General features: G+C 42.9%; 1 protein-coding gene and 1 long non-coding RNA gene across 4 annotated transcripts in view; one reads left to right on the plus strand and one right to left on the minus strand.

Moving 5' to 3' along the window:
- The window catches only part of AKAP12 (A-kinase anchoring protein 12), a 111231-nt gene that overhangs the window by 14236 nt on the left and 74293 nt on the right, over positions 1-22702 (minus strand). Inside the window, exon 1 of one of the 3 annotated variants that reach the window (XM_006080209.4) lies at positions 10970-11214. The exons of 1 other annotated variant lie outside the window; for it this stretch is intronic. In XM_006080209.4, the coding sequence (XP_006080271.4) occupies positions 10970-10997 (28 nt within the window). In that variant the 5' untranslated portion in view covers positions 10998-11214. Of the gene's footprint in view, positions 1-36; positions 184-10969; positions 11215-22702 lie in introns of those variants that run through there. One more of the 3 variants, XM_044924098.2, reaches the window with a different exon arrangement.
- On the plus strand, positions 13113-15540 carry LOC123327650. The gene is made up of 3 exons (XR_006542287.2): positions 13113-13250; positions 13351-13592; positions 15196-15540. It is a non-coding gene; the product is annotated as an uncharacterized LOC123327650 (long non-coding RNA).

Genomic DNA, 22702 nt, shown 5'->3' on the forward strand with positions numbered 1-22702 from the left:
CGGGGCAGTGTCTTGAAAAATTAAACATGCTCTTACCATTTGATCCAGAAATCCTGCTTCTTGGTTTTTACCCAAATATCCTTGGTATTTACTCATATCCACATTTGGTATGAGTTGCAACCATGTTCATACAAGAACCTGCCGGTGGGCATTTCTAGCAGCTTTATTCCTAACTGCAAAAACCTGGAAGCAACCAAGATGTTCTTCATTAAGTAAATGGATAAATAAGCTAGTATATCCAGGCAATAAAATATTATTCAGCACTAACGAGCTGAATAGCAAATGAGCTAGCAAATGAAGACATGGAGGAACCTTAATAAGTGCATATAACTAAGTGAAAGAAGCCAATCTGAAAAGCTACACACTGTACAATTCCAACTGTGTGACATTCTGGGAAAGGCCCATTTGTGGAGACAATAAAAAGATCACTGCTGCCAGAGGTGGGGAGGAGGGTGGGATGAACGGGCAGAGCACAGAGGACTTTCTTAGGACAGTGAAACTATTCTACATGATACTCCAATGGTAGATGCACTTTATCATATATTTGTTCAAACCCACAGAATGTACACACCAAGAGAGAACCTAATGTAAACGAAGGACTCTGGGTTATGATGATGCCAAGCAGGCCGAGGATGGTAACAAATGCCCCCTCTGGTGAGGGATGTTGATAACGGGAGGGACTATGCTTGGGTGGGGGATAAGGAGTGTACAGATACCCTCTGTACTTTCCACTCATCACTGCTGTGAACCTAAGGCTGCTCTAAGAAATTATTATTATTTTTTACAATATTATTGTAAAAAATATATATTGTATATATTACAACAATAATATAAAATATTGTTTATTTATTATTTTTTACAAAATAATGAAGTTTGTCTTTAATTTTTTTTTTATTTTTAGTTTTGGCCTGAAAACTCAGTTTCAGCATGTGGGATCAAGTTCCCTGACCAAGGATTAAACCTGAATCCCCTGCATTGGGAACATGGAGTCTTAGCCACTGGACCACTAGGGAAGTCCCCAGAGTTTGTTTTTTATTTATTTATTTAGTCTTTCTAAAAGAAAAATAAACCCCATGAACTTTCAAAGCATTAAAATTCTTATTCTCCATATGTCATTATAAGTGTTATAATTTATAGATGCCACTTATGATAAGAAAAAGTATTTAGACATGCCAACAAAGGTCTGTCTAGTCAAGGCTATGGTTTTTCCAGTGGTCATGTATGGATGTGAGAGTTGGACTGTGAAGAAAGCTGAGCGTCGAAGAATTGATGCTTTTGAGCTGTGGTGTTGGAGAAGACTCTTGAGAGTCCCTTGGACTGCAAGGAGATCCAACCAGTCCACTTTAAAGGAGATCAGCCCTGGGTGTTCATTGGAAGGACTGATGCTAAAGCTGAAACTCCAATACTTTGGCCACCTCATTCAAAGAGTTGACTCATTGGAAAAGACTCTGATGCTGGAAGGGATTGGGGGCAGGAGGAGAAGGGGACGACAGAGGATGAGATGGCTGGATGGCATCACCGACTCCATGGACTTGAGATTGAGTGAACTCCAGGAGTTGGTGATGGACAGGGAGGCCTGGCGTGCTGTGATTCATGGCGTTGTGAAGAGTTGGACACAACTGAGCGACTGAACTGAACTGAACTGAACTGAACATCTAAAGAAACTACTGCTGTATGTCTGATGTGGACAGCAGTTCAAATTCTATTTCAGAATAATAAGCAGTTTTTTTCATGGTTATGGTCATGGTTTAAAATAAGAAAGAACACATGTATCCTACTGACTCTTCTGACCCAGATAATGGTTCAAAAGATCACCTGAGCAGGCCTGTAACTTATGTCATCTTGTACATCAACTCTACTTCAATTAAAAAAAAAAATTTAAAGATCACCTGACCATCATTTCGTCACTTTGTCAAGGTAAAGACTGGATAAAGGAAGAATCAGCAGGAGCTAAATGGGTGGGGGTGGGGAGAGTTAGGATATTTACATGCCTAATAGTTGAAAGGATGGAGAAATTGGACAACTTAACATCAACCTATGAGGGACAGATGGACACTGTCTACAATACCCTGAGGTAGACACAATGTCACGTGTGGCAAAGGATGCACAACCTAAATTCAATTAACAGAAAACACACACAAAATGTGGGTGGTAGAAACGGGAGAACTACATGCTTTGAACATGTCAATATCTAAAAGACAAAGGCTACACAAATGTTCCAGATTAAAAGAGGCCAAAGAGATGATGACATCATACCTGAGGCTGGCTCTTGTAATGCTAAAGGGGACATTATTAAATAACTGACAAGATTGGCAGACTGTATAAGTCTTGTGATAATGCAAATATCTGACATTGATAACGGTATTAAGGTTACTACAGGAAATATCTCTATTCTTAGGGGATACGTGCTGAAGCGTTTAGGAGTGAAGAACCATGCTGTGTGTAACTTACTCTCAAATGGTTCAGAAAGCTTCACATCTCATACCTACGTAAGACTTAACAGGAACCTGGATGCTGCTTTAAGGAAAATATTTCTCTGGCTGCTCTGGGTCTTAGTTGCAGCATGTGGGATCCTTAGTTGTGGCGTGTGGGATCTAGCTCCCTGACTAGGGATCAAACCCAGGCCACCTGCATTGGGAGCTTGGAGTCTTAACCACTGGAATACCAGGGAAGTCCTTGTATTTTTTGGGGGGGGAGGTTTGCTGGATCTTTATTGCTGCGAAAACCTCTCTCTAGTTGTTGTGAGGGCTTTTCTTTGTGGTGGTTTCTCTTGTTCGAAGCACAGGCTCAATAGTTATGGCTTGCAGCCTGAGTCGCTCCAAGGCATGTGAGATCCTCCCAGACCAGGGATCGAACTCGTGTTGCCTTCGTTGGCAGGTGGATTCTTTACCACTGAGCCAGCGAAGCCGCTGTATGCAATTTTTTCCTTATTTTGTTTTCCAACATAGACGAAAAGAGTAAATAAGCAAATGAGACAAAATGTTAAGAGGTGAATTTAGGTAAAAGGTACATGACGTGCCCTGAACTATTTTTAATTGTTACTTTCTCTACGTTGTTTTAAACACTCAGAAGAATAAACAAGTGCAGATGACTAATAAAAATAAAACAAAAATGGAGAGGGTAATGGTTCACACTCCCGGCTCTTTGCCTCACGCGATATACCGTAATACAAATTTTTATCAATGATTAAGTGACCACCAAATTCTTCTCCCACCTCTCAAAGAAGAGACAGAATTCAGGTAGAAAGGAAGGAGATCAAAGGCCAGAAGTTCTGGAGCAGACTGGTGTTCCCATTTCAGCTGTACCACTTACTAGCACTGGGTCTTTAGGCACAATTCTTGAAGTTTCTGTCCTCAGCGTCCTCACCTATAACATGGGTGCCCTGAACTACTCCCTGAAAAGGCTAGTTAGGAGGGTCACACATCAGTCGGCTGTCTCTAATAAAAATAAAATAAAAGCCATTAGAATGGCTTTTTTTTTGCTTTATTGTTTTCCTCAGAACAGAAGTTTTAATTACTTTTTACCAATTCCAATAGTCATCTATATAAATTATTGAAGATTTAAAAATACAGAAAATTGGGAGTAACATCCATAAGACAACGTCCAGCAGTAACTGTTCAAAGTGTTAGTCGCTCAATTGTGTCTGACTCTTCACAACCCCACAGGCTGAAGCCTGCCAGGCTCCCGAGGCCATGGAATTCTCTAGGTGAGAATACTGGAGTGGGTTGCCATTCCCTTCTCCAGGGGATCTTCCTGACCAGGGATCGAACCCAGGTCTCCTACATTGCAGGCAGATTCTTTACCACCAGGGGATGGTGGCTCATTATCTGAGCCACGAGGGAATGTCCAGTGATAATCGCTATTAATATCTGTATCTTCTTCTGGATAAATTATTTAATAGTCTTCAAATGGTTGCATTTTTATGTCTCCTTGTTTTTAGACAATTTCTGTTGGTTCCATTTTTCCTTATTGCACTCATGTGTATAAAGTCATTGTCCAAACCCAGGAAGGAGCTTTTGAACAGAAGAGGGCAGTGTGAGCAGCCTTCAGCTCTCCAGAACCGGAAGCCCTGAAACACTCATAGACCTTCAGGACCCCAAGATGCTATGGAAACCATCAATACATCAAGTTCAGCTGCTCTTTAAAGTTCTGCGAAGTCGAATGCCACATTGCACCTGTTTTTATCTCTTTGACGCCCGACACAAGGACTTCGAGGGGCATTCTGAATTAGCTCCCTACCTGTTCTTTTTATTTGCACCATGAAAAGATCTAGATCTTTCTACCCCATTTTGGACCAACTGAAGGATCATACGTGACCAAGCCTTTCTTCCTGTGTGGACCTCCCTTCCTCACCCTCCCTGCTTTCCCAGCCCCCAAATCTACACAGTATCCAGCAGCAGCATCTCACATTTCCCAGGTTCAGGCTAAAGGTGGAGGTTGGGAGACTGTCAAACGTCACGCCCACCTTCCAGTTCGTGGTTAGCAGATAGCTCCTCAAAGGTGTTTCTATGAGAAACACCTCTAGTCTGCATGCAGGTTCTGAGTGAGTTCCAAGATCTTAGCTTGGTCAGCAAACCAGGTGGCTGTTACACACGTAAAAGAATAGCCCAAAAATGTGGGGTGGCAGAGAGAAGGGACCAAGCCAGCAGCTTTGATCTTGGGAGTCAGGGAAGCTGCCAAGTGACAGGAGGCAGATTGTGATGGGGGCGGTGGGGGGGGCGGCGGTGGCAGCTTCCAGGAAAGACCCAGTGTCCACCTATTTGGGCAGAGCATGGCAGAATCTACTCATGACCACACTAACAAGCATTTCATTAACACATTTCCTTTCCCCCCCCATTAATACATTCACTGTTATATGACTTCAAAATCTCCTCTGCTCGAATTTTTTCGAATTTATTTTTTGGTTGCACTGGGTCTTCCTTACTGGGCACTGGCTTTCTCTGGTTGCAGAGCCCCAGCTCTAGGTGCTCGGGCTTCAGTAGTTGTGGCACTGGGGCTTAGTCGCTCCACAGCACATGGGATCTTTCTGGATCAGGGATCGAAGCCGTTTCCCCTGCATTGGCAGGCAGATCCTTAATCCCTAGGCCACCAGGGAAGTCCTCCCCTGGTCTAATTTGACATCAGCTCCCTATGGAATTACGGTCTGCCTTTAGATTTGTCCAATGGTATAGGAAGAGGAAAATCAAAAAAGCTTGATTATATAAGCACCACTGATTTGGAAATGTACTTTCTTGGCACCCAAAAAGTCCTTCCACAGGATAACTGGTTTTAGGCTGAGCCTTTCTGATACAATGCATAACTGTCCCTCCTGCGGAATGCTGAATTATCCAGCCATTTTGCAGAATGCTGCTATTAATACTGAAAGTCTCTTGAATGTCCATAAAACCCAAACAAGGTGCTCACATATTCGGTGATGCTACGGTTCACCTAGAAACTCCACATTGTCACTGGGCATCAAAGATGGTCAAAAGGTTGGGGAAAGGAGTTGGTCCGAGTGTCAATGGGGAAGGGCTCTGGGAGGCAGGATTGGGAGATACTTTCATCTTCATGCAGTCCTGCTCATCAGTGGTCCCACCCCAGTCACTTCAAAGGGTGAGGAAAGACTACAGTCCTTCCTGATCCACACACTGATCAGCAGCACGCTAAACACAGTCTTAGCAGTTACATGGTGTGTGTCAACGTGTTTTTCCACTAAAGGCACTTGGGGAAGCAACATCATACAAGTCTTGCTTCTTAAGTAAACACTGGCATAAAAATAAAATATTTCTATTCTTCTTTCCTGGGAGAAGATTCTAGTCATATGTCTTCGTGAGACAGTGTCAATATCCTGGAAACATTACTTGGAAAAGAAAAAGATGATTTAAAAAATGATGTAGAAAGTGCTTTAACTCACTTGAAAGTGTTAGTCGCTCAGTCATGTCTGACTCTTTGTGACCCCATAGACTGTAGCTCACTAGGCTCCTCTGTCCATGGGATTCTCCAGGCAAGAGTACGCAAGTGGGTTGCCATTTCCTTCTCCTGGGGATCTTCCCAACCCAGGGATTGAACCTGCATATTCTGCATTGCAGGCAGATTCTTTCCTGTCTGAGACACCTCTGCATATGGCCTAGGAGAAGCTTCCTTAGGGTGAATGTATAGCTTTATAGATGCAAGAAGGATAAAGGGAGGTCCCAGGTGAAGTGATGGTACAGTTTCTGAAGCTATCTTGTCAAAACAAAGACTTGAGTAAGCTTTTTGTTTGTTGCTAGGTTTTTCTAAGACGCATGAAAGATCCCCTTAAAGAAAACAGTGTGGAAAGTGAAATGGAGAAGAAAAGTGGCAGCTGGTCGTGCACCCTTCTGCCACTGCATTTTAATTTTTAAAAGTATAAACTAGCCTCAGTTACTACTTTCTAGGACAATACCTCAAATCTGTGACAATAATAATCTGAGTTGCTTAATAGTTTGAACAGTTTAATAAACCCTTCCAAGGCTTAAAAGAAAAGGCGACTGAACATTAGTGAAGTGAAATAAACTTGAAAATATATGAATAGTTGTATCTTTAGTAATGTCAAAAGAAACCCAAATTTGAAAGCATTTCCTGGATAGAAATTCAACTTTGGCAGAGAATTGTCCAAGCTTTTCCTATTCTGGTGTCATCTTCTACCAAACTCTGTTTATCTGCTGATAAATACCCAGTCAATCCCAATTTGTAAAATCACTCACAAGAGGTCTATGATGAGTATGAGCAAATATACATTTTTCTTGTAAAAATATAATCCCCCACCTCTCAAGATTCAAAGGGTCCCTGATCCCAAAAGGTTTAAAGATCCAGTCCCCTGCCCTAATCCCCACACAGACACCTCCCATCCCAATCTCCAGAAAATGCAAGAACCAGTTATGAGTCCAAAATCTGCAGGATCGACTTTCTTTTCTTACTCTTCCAAATACTCAGTGATTAAGTGATGAAAATATGACTTATTTTCTTTTACTTCAGAGGTTTAGAAGAAAAAAAAACTTTTAAGGAATATGTCATATTATAGATTACAAAATGTTAATGTTTTTATCCAAACTTCACTGTGTTTATCAGAGGAAAAGTGCATCTCGAATACAGTTATAACATCAAATTTTTTTTTTTTTGGTTTAGTATAACCAGCTCTGTGCAGTCCCCGAGCACTTCAGGACTGCTTGCTGTGACATCTGGAACTGGTTAGCTTTCCCCCACGATTTGCAGCATTGTCCTGGAATTTCTCCAGGAATTCTCCACATTCTAAATCCATCCCTTATATCTTACACACCAAACCAACTCCCCTTGTTCTAATGCTCGTCAACCACAAAAGCCTCCAGGAGATGTGTAACTGGGTTTAAAACTCAGAGAAGCAAAGGCCAGTACAGGAGCATACAGGCTTGGATACTGACATTGCCTGGTCCCTTTTACATCTGAGCTGGCGTGTGAAATTGTGCGCATCACAAAACCAGTATCATCCTTTACGAGAGGAAGAGGTCCTTTATAAATGACTCCACAGCTGTGCTTCGTAGTAGCTGGGAACACCAAGAGAAAATGAGGTTTCATGATAAAAAGGGGATTATAGGTAACCACCTTTTGCAGGATTATTGTGGGAAACAATGATAATAGCCACTAGAGTGGGTACACGGTACAAGGCAGTTACTGAGCCAGAGTTGTGAGGTAATTAATTTCATGTCTCACAAGTCCCCTTGGCAGAGAGAAGCAGCCATGTGTGTGTGTGTGTGTGGGGGGGGGGGTATTTTTTTAATCCTATAAAATGATTTGCATAAAGATATGCATTATCAATAATCGAGAACTGGTGTGATACGGGAGGAGTCTTCCCACTCTACTTTAGAGATCAATAATACTGTTGCCTTAATTCCTCATGATATTCTCCATTTAGTCTCAATAATGTGTGTAAGTTAGGGAAAACAGGAAAGATATTTTCCTAATTCAAAACAGTCTTTTTTTTTTGCTACCATATCACTGATATATGGGTAGAAAGATGATACCTATTTCATCATCGTCACATTCAATTACTTATTTTCTAGTATTTTTTAATATAAACTTATTTATTTTAATTGGAGGCTAATTACTTCATTTTTTTGGTCATGCCACATGGCAAGTGGGATCTTAGTTCCTTGACTGGGGCTGGAACCCATGCCCCTTGCATTGGGAGCAAGGAGTTTTATTTTCTACATTTTTAAACCAAGGCCACTGCTAACACAATGTGAGGGAAAGACTTCAGGAAAGGCAATAGCATGTGATGTGAATAATCAATCATCTCCTGCTTCAAAGTTTGTTGTATTCATTTCAGGAGAGAGGTGCACAAGGTCTGGGGAGGGGACAATAATGGTCAGTATTAGGTGACAGCTTTCCCCTCCTTCACAAAATGAAAACTCATTCCTAAGCGTTCTACAAAAATGTCATCAAACCTGTCCAATTCCTATTAAAAATGTCATCAACCCTGCCCAAATACTATTAATTGTGAAACTGAAATACATTCTTACATTAAGGCCTTCTCACTAAAGAAGCCAAGAGTAACTTTCTCCTACATTATTTAAATGAGCAGTGCCTAAGTGACAAGAAACCTTTTGCTAGTCAATCAATCCTGAATGCTAATTTTAAAAGTCTACATTGCTTTTCAAGATTCTGACCAGCTATTTAAAGAATATTGATCGCAAATCTTCTTCGGTAAAATAACTTGAAGAGGGAAAAAAAAAAGGAGGGGGTGCTTCCCTGGTGGCTTGGTGATAAAGAATCTGCCTGCCAAGGCAGGCGACATGGGTTCCATCCCTGATCCGGGAAGATCCCACAAGCCAAGGAGCAACTAAGCCTGTGTGCCACAACTATTGAGTCTGTGCTCTAGAGCCCGGGACCCGCACAAAAAGAGATGCTACCGAACTGAAAAGCCCGCACACCGCAACCCGAGAGTAGCCCCTACTCGCCCCAACTAGAGAAAATCCAAGCCATCACAGCAAGGAAGACCCAGCAATGCCAAAAATAAATAAATAAATAAATAAAATTATTTTTAAAAAGACAGCTAAAATTCCTTTTTAATTTTCACTTCTACTATAAAATGGTTATTTGTTTTGATTAAAGCTTTGGAGTTTAATATTTTCTGCATACTTTGTTTTAACCAGGAAAAAGTACCATAATTTGTCACATCCTTCATATCAACATTGTAATAAAAGTAACTCAGGAAGCAATCAACCCAGCTACCTAAAGTTGCTCTAAAAATTAGACAGTCCTTCCAACATTTAGCATTCCATTAGGAGCATTCCATTAGGATTATCTGAACCAATTTTTTAAAGCCACCTCAAGTATCACCCACTCCAGTATTCCTGCCTGGAGAATTCCATGGACAGAGGAGCCTGGTGAGCTACAGTCCATGGGTTACAAAGAGTCGGACAAGACTGAAGGACTTTCACTTCACAAGCATACCAAGTTGGTGAACTCAATTTTTGCCAAAAAGGACAACATTTCTTCCCCATAAGAAACTCAGCATGTGATAAACTCATCAAATAGTGAATGATAAAGATGGTACTACACACAAAAGGCACTCAGAAAAAGTCATCATCATAGAAACGCCACCTCCGGCGGTGACACCCCACAAACCACACTCCCAGGCAGCCTACCCAGGGTTGAGCATTTTTATATCTCATTCACAGAAAACTTAATGATCTGGAAAAAAATGAATTTTCTATTTTTTTATTTTCAAATGTATAGTCTAATAATTTAAAAAAGGTTTTTTAGGCATCAGGTAAATTTTCACACAAGTTAAAGGGTAAAAAGGCTAGTTGAGTTAACTTGGGGAAGGAATGTTAAGGAAATCTCAAAGTAAACAAGTTAATCTATAGGAAGTGAAAGGTATTTTTTGTTTCACTAAACTTTCACATTCATTTCAAATTCCAGAGGAGGAGAAGGCTTTGCAGAGGCAATTACATAGAGAAAAATTTTAAGTCTTAGAAATGCTACACTGTGCTTTTAAGAAAATATTTATTTGGAGAGCAATGATCTCAAATGTTTAGAGAGGAGCTGATCTTATAAACCTAAATTAGCAGATGGAGTTTAATTTTTGATGAGGGGAGAAAAGGCAGAAAGGGGGAGGAAACAAGTAAATTCCTAAGGACTGAAGCTACAGTATAAATTGCATGAAAAGATCAAATGACAAGTTAGAAGAGTCCTGAGTACATTCCAAAGTTTGATATCTGTAACTTATTTGCTAGAGATGGCTATGATATATTATCATTCACATTCACAGCCAGATTTCTAGAAAGCAAGCTTATGTTAGTCACTAATTTTATAGTAACTATGGCTTTATTGAAACCACCACATAAACCAGAGCTAACATTGTAGTCCCCTAAATGATCCTTCATTGAAAGTTCTAATAAGCAGGTCAAAATGCCAAATACTGCAATTTCTCAACAAGAATTTTTTTTTTCCATGACTATAGCGGGCAGTTAGGCTGGTACAATCTATGTTCAGATTCACTCCACTCCAACATGTATCTTCTGTTCGGGTGGGGCTGTCCTTTCCCTCCACCAAGGCGAGAGGTGCAATCCCATACACACACACACACACACACACACACACACACACACACTCACACACACACACAATCACACACACACACACACACACACACTCCCATACACACACAATCACACACACACACAATCCCATACACACACAATCACACTCACACACACACACACACACACACCCCATTACCGGTCTCCCCTGGGCATCAGGAAGATTCCTGCACGGGCAAGAAGAAAGCCCTGGGTTTGCGTGGCCCTGCTGAGCCAGAGAGAGAATGCTCTTCGGATCAAAAAGTCAGCACAGCGAGAGAAGTAGGGGTCCATCAGGGTGCGTCGAGCCAGTTGCCCTGCACCACCCCTCATCCCCACCCCAGGCCAAGGGCAGGTTCCTCCACCTGCCACGGAGGCAGAATATACAGCAGACCCAGCCTCCGCATTACCTGTGATCGTGAGGACGCCTAGCATCATCCCACAGCGCACCTTCGAGCAGAGAGAGCGGCGAGCCTCGACCTCCTAGGGCGGGTGGCCGGAGCCGTCTTGCCAGCGGCCCCCCACCGCAGCCTACGCTGGGATCAGCAAAGAGCTGAGCGCCAGGCCACCCTCGGAAGATCAGGGAAAACCAGAGGTGCCGTCGGAGCTGCAGCCAGAAGCGGACTGAGGCTGCCTTCCCCCGGCTAATTATACGAGGACCCACCCACCCCTCCACCCACCCACCCATCCGGGCCGGCGGGCCGGGGGGCTGGGGGCTGGCCCGCCCTCCCTGCGCTCCGGGGACTTGGCACCGCGCTCGCGAGTCATGTGTTTCGCTTTAAAGGAGAGGAACCCTCCCCGTAGTTGGCCTCTGCTCGTGGTCAGTAAGGCTCTGCGGAGACCCGGGGAGGGTTTCAGAGTTGCTGGGATGAATAACACCAGAGTCAGCAGCATTTTATCTAAACCGTTACTTCATTCCTGGCACCGATTTACTTCTGTGGCTCAGCTTTTTAATATTACTTAAAAAAGACATTAAATTCTACAGCCATTAAAAAAAAAACACACACACACACTGTGTTCTGTATCCTTATGTTTGTTTAGAGGCTGATGAGGTGCAAAAATGCTGTTCCCTTTTTTAGCACCTATAGTATTTTATATTTTCACCATCTGCTTCACACACGCACTGCACTGATCTGGGGTTGGCAACCCTCAGTTGTCTTGTTTCCTGAACTCTTTGAGAAGGGCTGTTACAAGGCGAACACGTGTTTTCAACACTTAATCAAGGCAACTTAAAAAAAAAAACTAAATATTTGAACACTACTTTTTTTTTTAATGGCATAAGTTAGCTGACACACAGCATGAAAATCAGTCAGAGCCGATATTTAAAACTCAGAAATTGTCAAGCAGCCCTACATTTGTAAAATCTTTTTTTTAATGCAATTTCAGATTTATTCTGTATAAAGACACAGGATAAGTGATAAGTTGGAGGGTTCTTACGATTTTGACATTATTTCCCATGTTAATTTTCTGTTAGCACAGGTCCGTTTAGGTCCCCTGGGGTTTGTTTCCCTTTTTTTTCATCCTTTTCCTCTTTATCACTTCATGTCTTGCCTGTCTGACCTCATTAGTACAGGCTCTCCCTCTAAGTAAACCAAAGGTAGGTTTTACTTTTTCTTCGTACAGTGAAGATCTTGCTCATCCATGCTCCAGGGCCAGGGAGAAAGGTGGGGGACTTGGGTGGACCAGAGTGGTTACAGAAAAAGAGGAGGGAGGAGGGGAACAGAATTATCAAGAAAAATCCAAAAAGCACAGGCAGGCAGGCAGGCATGACACGTCGTTGCTCCATCTGGCCGCGAGGGGGCGCCACGCACCATATCAGGCCTGCACTGAGCGAGGTTAAGGCGGCACCGCTGCTGGCGATCAGACCTCGTTGAAAAAACCGTCTTCTGCCTCTCTCTAGATCCGACTTCCCCCTTATATTTCCGCGAACACTCAGCCTAGACAAACGTCCGCTTGGGAACAGCAGTGATGCGACTTGTCCTGGGAGCTGAATCCCAGAGAGAGCCACTGAGCAGCCTCCTAACCCTTTATCTTCCCTAGAGGAGCCTTCACTTTGGTTCACAAATTGCTTCAATTACAGTCCCCCTGGTGCGTGTGAAATGTTGCTGGTGCCTATTGTCCCTCCAGAGTCCTCGTAGCCAAGGGGTCAGAGCAGCTCTGCATTCTTCTGCTCCCCGCCCCTATCTATCTATCCCCGTTCCCCCCCACCCCCAACCCTGGAGAGTCCCTTAGTTGTGCAAAATAAGGGAGAAAGCCAGCTCTGCGGGCTGCTTTGCTGGCCTCATGAAATGAGTGGTCTACATCCAAGCTTCCAAAACGTGTGCACCAGCCTGGGCTCCCCGGGGAGCTGAGGTCTCAGCTGCGTCATTTCTCAGCACCAGCTGCTGGGGGCAGCAGATAACTATCACCTGGGGCCACCTGAAGGACAGTTCAACTTCTAGGTGGATCTGTCGACTCTGACCTTGCTTGGCTGTGCCACCAGCTCCTCTCCTTTCTGGGACTCCCCTGGCGCTTCCACTGCAGGAGGCATGGGTTCCATCCCTGGTCAGGGAACTAAGATCCTCCTGTACCTGTGCAGTATGGCCAAAAATAATTTTTTGAAATAAATAAAAGTCCAAATTCTAACAACAGGAAGGCATCATCATCTAACAACAGGAAGAAACATCATCAGGATGGAGAAATATCACAAATGTAAGGTCTATTTAAAACATTTAAAAAGGTAAATGTATTGCTATTCAGCTTTGGTGCTTAAACCTTTTTTTTTTCTTCTCTTTTTATGACATTGGTGAAGACACCAACACGGCAGACTTGATATTCTTAAAGAGGCAGTTTAAACCTGGAGGCCAATCAAGAGATCATGTGGCAAGCTGTCACCTCTCTTAGCAGACAGTCCTTGTTGGATCTCCACCTCAAAGAGTAATCAAGGACAGGGCGTGTGGCACAGCTGCCCGATAAGCCTCTGTGTGTCTTGGATTTACAGAGAAAAGTCATCAATAAGGATAAAAGCTGGATGGAGTAAAGATCAGACCCCAGGTAAGTGTACAATGCAGGCAACCTTCTTTGGTTATCACTTCCATTCCTTATTTGCTTCTTTTTATTACATCAGAATTTTTAGAGGAATACATCATCACCCAAAGCAAAAAGCAAAAATGATGGGAAAACGTTTACCAATATCCTAAATGAGTGGATGATTGTGGGGGGGGGGGGGGAGTGTTTTCCCCAAACTTCCTGGTTCATTCAACAAATATTTACCAAGTTCTAGCATTGGGGCAGAGAAGGTAATGGCACCCTACTCCAGTACTCTTGCCTGGAGAATCCCATGGATGGAGGAGCCTGGTAGGCTGCAGTCCATGGGGTCACTAAGAGTCGGACACGACTGAGCGACTTCCCTTTCACTTTTCACTTTCACGCATTGGAGAAGGAAATGGCAACCCACTCCAGTATTCTTGCCTGGAGAATCCCATAGACAGAGGAGCCTGGTGGGCTACAGTCCTTGGGGTTGCACAGAGTCAGACACGACTGATGTGACTTCAGGCAGGCACAGGCTCAGAGTCAGCTTAGGGAGACTGGGAGCAGGAAGGGATAGAAGTGATAACTAGAGATGAGACAAGACATATTACATTGGAGGCCAGAGTATGAAGGGACCTGAATGACATCTTAAGAACAGTGTAACAAATAACCCAATTTAAAAAAAAAAATGATCTGGATTCCCTGGTGCTCCTGTGGTTAAGACTCGGTTCTTTTATTGCCACAGCCTGGGTTCAATTCCTGGTCAGGGAACTAAGATCTCACTCTTGGGCCACAGCTAGAGAGCCTGCACACCACAACTGGAAAGTCCATGCACCCCAACGAAGATAATAAATATATTTTTAAAATGATGAAGGATCTGAATGGACATTGCTCTAAGGAAGACAACACAAACGGGCACGTGAAAAGATGCTCAAGGTTATGAGCCATTAGGAAAATGCAAACAAAACCACAATGAGATACCAATTCCCACTCACTGCTACTGCTGCTGCTGCTAAGTCGCTTCAGTCATGTCCGACTCTGTGCGACCCCATAGATGGCAGCCCACCAGGCTCCTCTGTCCCTGGGATTCTCCAGGCAAGAACGCTGGAGTGGGTTGCCATTTCCTTCTCCAATGCGTGAAAGTGAAAAGTGAAAGTGAAGTTGCTCAGTCGTGTCCAACTCTTCGAGACCCCATGGACTGCAGCCTACCAGGCTCCTCCATCCATGGGATTTGCCAGGCAAGAATACTGGAGTGGGGTGCCAGTGCCTTCTCCGTCACACTCACTAGAATGGCTATAATCAAAAAGACTGACAAGATAACAAAGAAAGAAACTGGACCCTCGTACATTGATGTGTTGACATATTATTTAATTATATCGGGAATAGGCAAATCTATAAGGACAGAAAAATGGACTAGCAGTTACTCAGACCCAGAGAGCTGGAGAGAGAGGCTGCTAACAGGTGTGGGGGTTCTTTGCCATGAAACAAAAATGTCCTAAAATTGACTGTGCTGATGGTTGTACATTTCTGTGAATATACTAAAACCCAAAAACATGTATACTTTAAATGGGTCACCTGCATGATGTGTGGATGATATCTCATGAAACCTTTTTTTTCTTTTTTTAAGAAAAAAGAACTTCATATGAGTTCTGGAGGCTGCAGGGAGCCATCAGAGGCTTTGGAGCAGAGCTCCACACACAGTTTGAACTGTGATTTAGAAAAAGTAACTGGGCAGTAACGACAATGAGAAAGACGCTCTAGAAATAACATCGATGGAAACCATGGTGACCAAGGTGAGGAAGGAGTCAAAAAGTTGGCAGCACTCACATCTCTGAGATCATCCGAATGGAATGCAGCAGGTGAAGTCAAAGGTCTGGAACACTGAGGAAGACAGAAGAATCTGAACAACGGCTCTGAGAATGGACAGAGATTAGAGGCCATCAAGGAGAAACCGGCCTGGAAGCCCAGGGTAGAGAGGACTCAAAGACGGAAACAGCAGAAATAGTAGGATGCGTGCGCATCACAAAGCAGTGACTCAGGATGAGAACTCAGGAAGCCTCGAAGTCCAACGAGGCTGGACAAGTGGACAAAAAGCTGCAATCAGGACAGAGACCAAAACACGAGTCAGTGCAGATGCGAGGTTCATTAACTTCCTCCAAGGAGGCATTTAACCTACACGTGAGCATCGTCGGGAACTAGGGACTTGTGCGTGCATGCTAAGTCGACTCAGTCATGTCCAACTCTGCGACCCCATGGACTGTAGCCTGCCAGGCTCCTCTGTCCATGGGATTCTCCAGGCAAGAACACAGGAGTGGGTTGCCATTTCCTCCTCCAGGGGAATCTTCCTGACCCAGGGATCGAGCATTGGGAACTGGAGACTTGGACTCACCCCAAATCCACTCCCAACCCCCATCACCCCTCCTTTATTTTTCTTTTCACCCCAGCTTTACATTCAGAGGAAAATAAACCCAAACCCAATGAGGTTGCTTTTCCTCTGGCTGCAAAGGGCAGATGAAATCTAAAGGAGCCTCTATGCACTGCTGCTCCTTTAAAATGCTTCGAAGATCATCTCGGGTTGAATTAGAAGTTGCTGCCAACTAATAACCATGAAGAAGATGAAACTATACACTGAATTAAATGACATCGGGCAGGTTCTCCTGGGCTCAGTGTATTTTCAAGTCTTCTCTGCTCCTTTGCTACGAACACAGGCAAATACCAATTAATTGAATTTTATGGTCCAGTTGAATTGGACATGTTTGTGTAGACATGGTTATTTTGATTCAAAATCCTCAAGACAAATAATCTGAAGACTAGTTCCTCAAAGGGACTATTGTACTACAACAGAAAAGCTAAGGGGGATTTAAAAGTCACTTAGCAATACAATTTATCAAAAAAAAAAAAAAAAAGGAAAGGGGGAAATTAAATATTAAAAAAAAACTCAATCCAAATAATAAAAGTGATATAGAATAAGTTTATTTCTCCTCTTTTTGAGTTCACATGTTGTAATATTCGACTTGGCAATTCAACTTTTATTAGCTATACCAAAAGTAGAATTGCCAAGTCGAATATTACAACATGTGAACTCAACAAATATTAGCTATACCAAGGAAAAGGCAATGGCACCCCACTCCAGTACTCTTGCCTGGAAAATCCCAGGGCGGAGGAGCCTGGTAGGCTGCAGTCCATGGGGTCGCTAGAGTCAGACACGACTTGAGCCACTCCACTTTCACTTTTCACTTTCATGCATTGGAGAAGGAAATGGCACCCCACTCCAGTGTTCTTGCCTGGAGAATCCCAGGGACGGGGGAGCCTGGTGGGCTGCCGTCTATGGGGTCACGCAGAGTCGGACACGACTGAAATGACTCAGCAGCAGCTATACCAAATCAAAGTATAAATTTATATATGAAAATTTTAACTGCTTGGGATGTATAATATATTTAAAGAACTTAAGTGTCCCAATACTAGGAAAATAGTTTATTTAACTCTTCACTGGACTATCTTGCAAAACAACGTGTTTGAAGCAGTTAAGGACATGGAGAAATGCTTACATTGATATAGAAAGCCACACACCTCTTTGTTAAGTATATAAACTATATATTCAATACAATCTTGATTTTGCTTTCTAAAGTATGCTCACATAAGTGAGGCTGAGCAAAAAAAGAGCCCAAAAAGAAAACTATCAAAAACCAACCATAGTGGAATCATGGACAATTTCTGTCCTGATATTTTCCTCCACTTTACAAATCTTCTACAACAAGCTCTGTTACTCTCACGGTTAGAAGGCAAGCACATCTGATGACCAGCTTGTGGTTGTTGCAGAGGGGACCTGCACTGCCAGACCTTGAACCTTCCAGCAATACCTCCAATTCCATCAAAAAAGCAAGGCAGACTTGGGGCTTCCCTGATGGTCCAAAGAATTCGCCTGCTGATGCAGGGGACATGGGTTCGGTCCCTGGTCCAGGAAGATTCCACATGCCACAGAGCAACTAAGCCCACGCGTCTCAACTACTGAGCCCCGTAGAGCAGCAGCTACTGAAGCCTGTGCGCCTAGAGCCTGTGCTTCACAAGACAAGCCACTGCGACTAGAGAGTAGTCCTCGCCGGCACAACGAGAGAAAAGTCCTCTCGCAGCAACAAAGACTCAGCGCTGCCCCAGAATAAAACAAATAAAATGCAAGGCAGTCTAAATCATGATCTTCAACTCCCAATCATGGAATCCATAAACTAGCAAGCTGAAAGCAGATTCACGTCAAAGTGTAATCTTCTAAAAATTAGAAAATAAGCAAAAAGGTGTTTCACTACCAAATCTGGTCAGGTGTTGGCACAGGAATCAGATTCTCTGCTGAGTGCCTTGTGTTCAAATCCTTTATTCTTCTTAAGACTCTGAACACTCGTATTTGGTTTGGTCCAAAGAAGATTGCAAAGTCTTAAAAAGGAGTTGTAGTTCTGGTTCTTCTGATAGCAATGTGGCCAGGAGTAAGGAATTCTTCTAACTCTGTGGGCTTCAAGTGATGGGAGAATAAAGACACCACTAACGCTAATGTTCGGAGAAGGCAATGGCACCCCACTCCAGTACTCTTGCCTGGAAAATCCCATGGATGGAGGAGCCTGGTGGGCTACAGTCCATGGGGTCGCTGAGAGTCGGACACGACTGAGCGACTTCACTTTCACTTTTCACTCTTACGCATTGGAGAAGGAAATGGCAACCCACTCCAGTGTTCTTGCCTTGAGAATCCCAGGGACAGGGGAGCCTGGTGGGCTGCTGTCTATGGGGTCGCACAGAGTCGGACATGACTGAAGCGACTTAGCAGCAGCAGCAACGCTAATGTTATCTTAAGCACTACCAAGTGTATTTGAGAAACATAATAAATGTTAGCTATTATGCCTAAACTATCCACTTCTCAATGGGGTAAAAATTGATTCATGGTTGACCTTATTCTTTTACATATGAAGCACAGATTTTAAACATATATATACACACACACACACACACACACACACACACACACACACGGCTTCCCTGATGCCTTAGTAGGTAAAGAATCTGCCTACAATGCAGGAGACCCAGAAGACGAGGGTTCAGTCCCTGGGTCGGGAAGATCCCCTGGAGGATGAAATGGCAACCCACACCAGTATTCTTGCCTGAAAAATTCTATGGTCAGAGAAGCCTGGTGGGCTCCAATCCATGGGGTCGCATGGCTGAGACTAAGCACAGCACAATATATAGAGACAGACAAACAGAGGCATCCATATTATATAAACTGGTATACAGTATATCTCTGCTATAAAAATGTTGGGGGGGGATGAGTTACGGAAAAAAGACTTAGCTGGGCAAGGCAGTGGTGAAAAGGTTGAGAAATACGCTTTAAATATACTTAAGTCTCATTTTAAAAGAATCCTTTGAAAAAATACGTGTATCTATACAAAGCAAGGATGCCCTTTTATCATCAATTTCTCAGAAATGCATCCTGACAAGAGAAGCATCATCTCGCACTAACAGTAATTAACCTGAGGTTCCTCTGGATCTTTCAGAGGAGAATGAGACCATCTTTGATTTGCCTGGAAAGTCCTTCTCAAAAGGAGTGGGAGGGAGAGGCTAGCTGAAGAGAAGAGGCTAGCGCACTGAGAAGAGAGAACTAACAGTAATGACCTACCCACGGACTGACTGCAGCTGCTCATCTGAAACTGATGTGAGCCCACCAGCAAGCCACACACAAGGCTTTAAATTTTCTTCTTCTGTCACTTTTCCTTCTTCTCCCCTTCCTTCCTTTCTCTCTCCCTCACTTCCTTTTTTTTAGGGGGAGTCTTTCTTTCTTGTTGACTGCACCATGTGGCTTGCAGGATCTTAGCTGCCCAACTAGGGATCAACCCTCACCCTCGGCAGTGAAAGTGCCAAGTCTGAAGCACTGGACCACCAGGGAACTCCCAACTTTAAATTTTCTAGTAGTCACATTAAAATGAATAATACTAAACCGTTGAGGTTCATTTGAATACATTTAATCTAACCCTGTATCTATATTTTATCTAGTCCAGTTATGCCAATATGTGCTAAAAATGAAAAAATATTAGGAAAATATTTTACATTCCTTTTTGGACTGAGTATTTCACATGAAGAACACATCTCAAATAGGATCAGCCATATTTCAAGTGCTCAACAGCCTCATATGGCCAGAGCACAACTTCTAAAACTGTAAAAATAACTGAACGTCTCCATGGACTGAATTGTCTCCTAAGGACAATTCCTGCTTCTTTCAGGACAGTTCCACCCAGCTTCCATCTCCTTGCCTCCGGAACAGAAACCACCACGCTGTCCTCTCATAGAACTGCCCTCACTTCTTCAGCATCCAGTCTAGTGATGACTCCTTTGTTTTCTCAGAATCACCCGCATAAGCACAAATCCTATAATAAAGCCCTCCCACCTCCCTGTTACTGAGCCACGCATGCTAGACTCCTCCCTTAGTATAACAGGCTAAGGAAACCTAACTTGGTTTGACCACACACGAGTTCCTGGTGGCCTCTAAGTGGCAAGGAATTAAATTCCCATTGATAGATTTAATTGGTGCAGCTGTCTCCTTCACAATTTCTTAATTTGAGTTAATATATTGAAATCTGGGGGCTTCCCTGGTGGCTCAGAAGTTAAAGCGTCTGCTGTAGTGTGGGAGACCTGGGTTCGATCCCTGGGTTGGGAAGATCCCCTGGAGAAGGAAATGGCAACCCACTCCAGTATTCTTGCCTGGAGAATCCCATGGATGGAGGAGCCTAGTGGGCTACAGTCCACGGGGTTGTAAAGAGTCAGACACGACTGAGTGACTTTAAACATTTAAACAAACAAACATATTGAAATCTATTATTTTCCTACCAACTTTCACTGTAATCACACACAATAATAAAGTGTTTAAAAGGAAATATATATATATATATATATGAAACGTGAAAGTGAAAATTGCTCAGTCATGACCAAGTCTTTGAGACCCCATGTAGCCTGCCAGGCTCCTCTGTCCCTGGAATTCTCCAAGCCAGAATACTGGAGTACGTAGCATTTCCCTTCTCCAGGGGATCTTCCCAACCCAGGGATCAAACCCAGGTCTCTTGCATTGCAGGAGTATTCTTTACTCCCAGGGAAGCCCATATATATATATATATATATATATATATATATAGTTATATAACTACCAGGGCTTCCCTGGTAGTCTGAAACTATATAAGTTTTATATATATATAAAACTTAAAAGGTCAACTAGGGACTTGCCTGGTGATCAGTGGTTAAGAATCTACCTGCCAATGCAGGAGACATGGGTTCAGTCTCTGGTTCAGGAAGAACCCACATGCGGCAAGGCAACGAAGCCTGTAGGGCTCAACTACTGAGCCCATATTCTAGAGTCCATGCCCTGCAACAAGAGGACTCACTGCAGTGAGAAGCCTACACACCAAACTAGAGCGAGTGCATGTGAAGCAACAAAGACCCAGTGCAGCCAAAAATAAATTAAAAATAATAAAAAAAAGACCAACTAGACTATTCAGACTGGCTTCAAAAATACTTGCAAAGCAAAAATTTACACTTGCAGTAGTAATAAATTTATTTAACGTGTATTCACATGAATTACAATTTACTTGTAAAGACAACTTTTCTACAAATCTAGAGTGTGACAGTTAATAAAAGTATATCTTTTAAGTCAAGGCAGAATCCACTGCCTAGATGAAGAATAAAATCCGGATGACAGAATTTACTTCTGATTCTTCCAGAAAACAAAGTCCTGCTCACCAAAATTTATTGCATAAATTCCAAGGTCATGGGAATTCCCTGGCAGTCCAGCGGTGAGGACTCCACATTTTCACTGCAGACAGCCTAGGTTCTGTCACCCTGGTTGAGAAACTTAAGATCTCACAAGCTGAACAGCTCGGCCAAAAAAAAAAAAAAAGAATGGAATGTTTAGAACACAAATCAGTTCTTAGAAATTAAAAATATAGTAACAAGATAAAATCTAGGGACTTCTCTGATGGTCCAGTGGCTAAGACTCTTCGCTCCCAATACAGGGAGCTCAAGTTCCATCCCTCATCAGGGAACTAGATCTCACAAGCCACAAATAAAGATCCTGCATGCCACACTGAGTGGAGGCAGTCAGGCAGACAAGGAGAAATGTCATATGACATCCCTTATATGTGGAATCCAAAATGATACAAATGAACTTACTTAAAAAACAAAAGGAGACTCACAGAGAAGGAACTTATGGTGGCGGGGGTGGGCAGGCCAAGTGGGAGAGGTAAAGGAGGGACGGTTAGGGAGTTTGGGGGAAAAATACTTGCAATGGAAAGAACATTATCAAGTTTAATTTAAAGAAATCCTTTTGTGCTAAGCAAATAATTCCTCTTGCTATCTTCCTAACAACATCATTCAAAGGTACTTTTTTAAATTATACTCTTCTTGAAAGTATTAAATAATCAATAATTTTGAGGGGGGAAAGAAGAAAAAGATCCCGCATGCCACCGCTAAGACCCACGCAGCTAAACAAATAAAAGTATTAAAAAAAAAAAAGATGAAATCTAATCTTGAGGACATTTTCCAAGAATAAAGAGATGCAAACTACATGGGGAAAAAAGCTTTCCTTAGAACCATTCTAGAAGTCCTAAAATCGGAAGAATAGTAATCCCCAAAAGAGATCAAAGAAAAAGAGGGAAAGGGAAGATATAGCTTCCCAGGAATGAAGTTTCTAGACCCAAGAGGTCACATGAACCCAGTGTGTTGAGTCAATGGATTCACATGAAGATTCATCACTCTAAAATCTTAACAAGACAGAGGACGAAAAGGACTCTGTGAGCCAATGAGCTACCCAGGGGATTAAGATCAGAACAGCATCAGGTGCCAATGGTAATAATACATTTATCAACATGACAATGATAGAATCCTAGTGCATCAGAACACAGAGCAGAAATTAACACAAGTGGCAGACACTCAGGGCCAATGATGAGCTTGAGGAAATCGTCGGATTTCTGTACACCGAGCTTACAAAGGGAGGCCACGAAGCTTTTTGATGGAGATTACTGTTTTACATCATCCACTTCCACTTTATTTTTTTTTAAAGCTATGTTTTATTTATTTATTTGGCTGTACCAGATCTTAGTTGTGGCACGCAGGAT

This window comes from Bubalus bubalis, chromosome 10, assembly GCF_019923935.1.
Source record: "Bubalus bubalis isolate 160015118507 breed Murrah chromosome 10, NDDB_SH_1, whole genome shotgun sequence".
NCBI classification, from domain to species: Eukaryota; Metazoa; Chordata; class Mammalia; order Artiodactyla; family Bovidae; genus Bubalus; species Bubalus bubalis.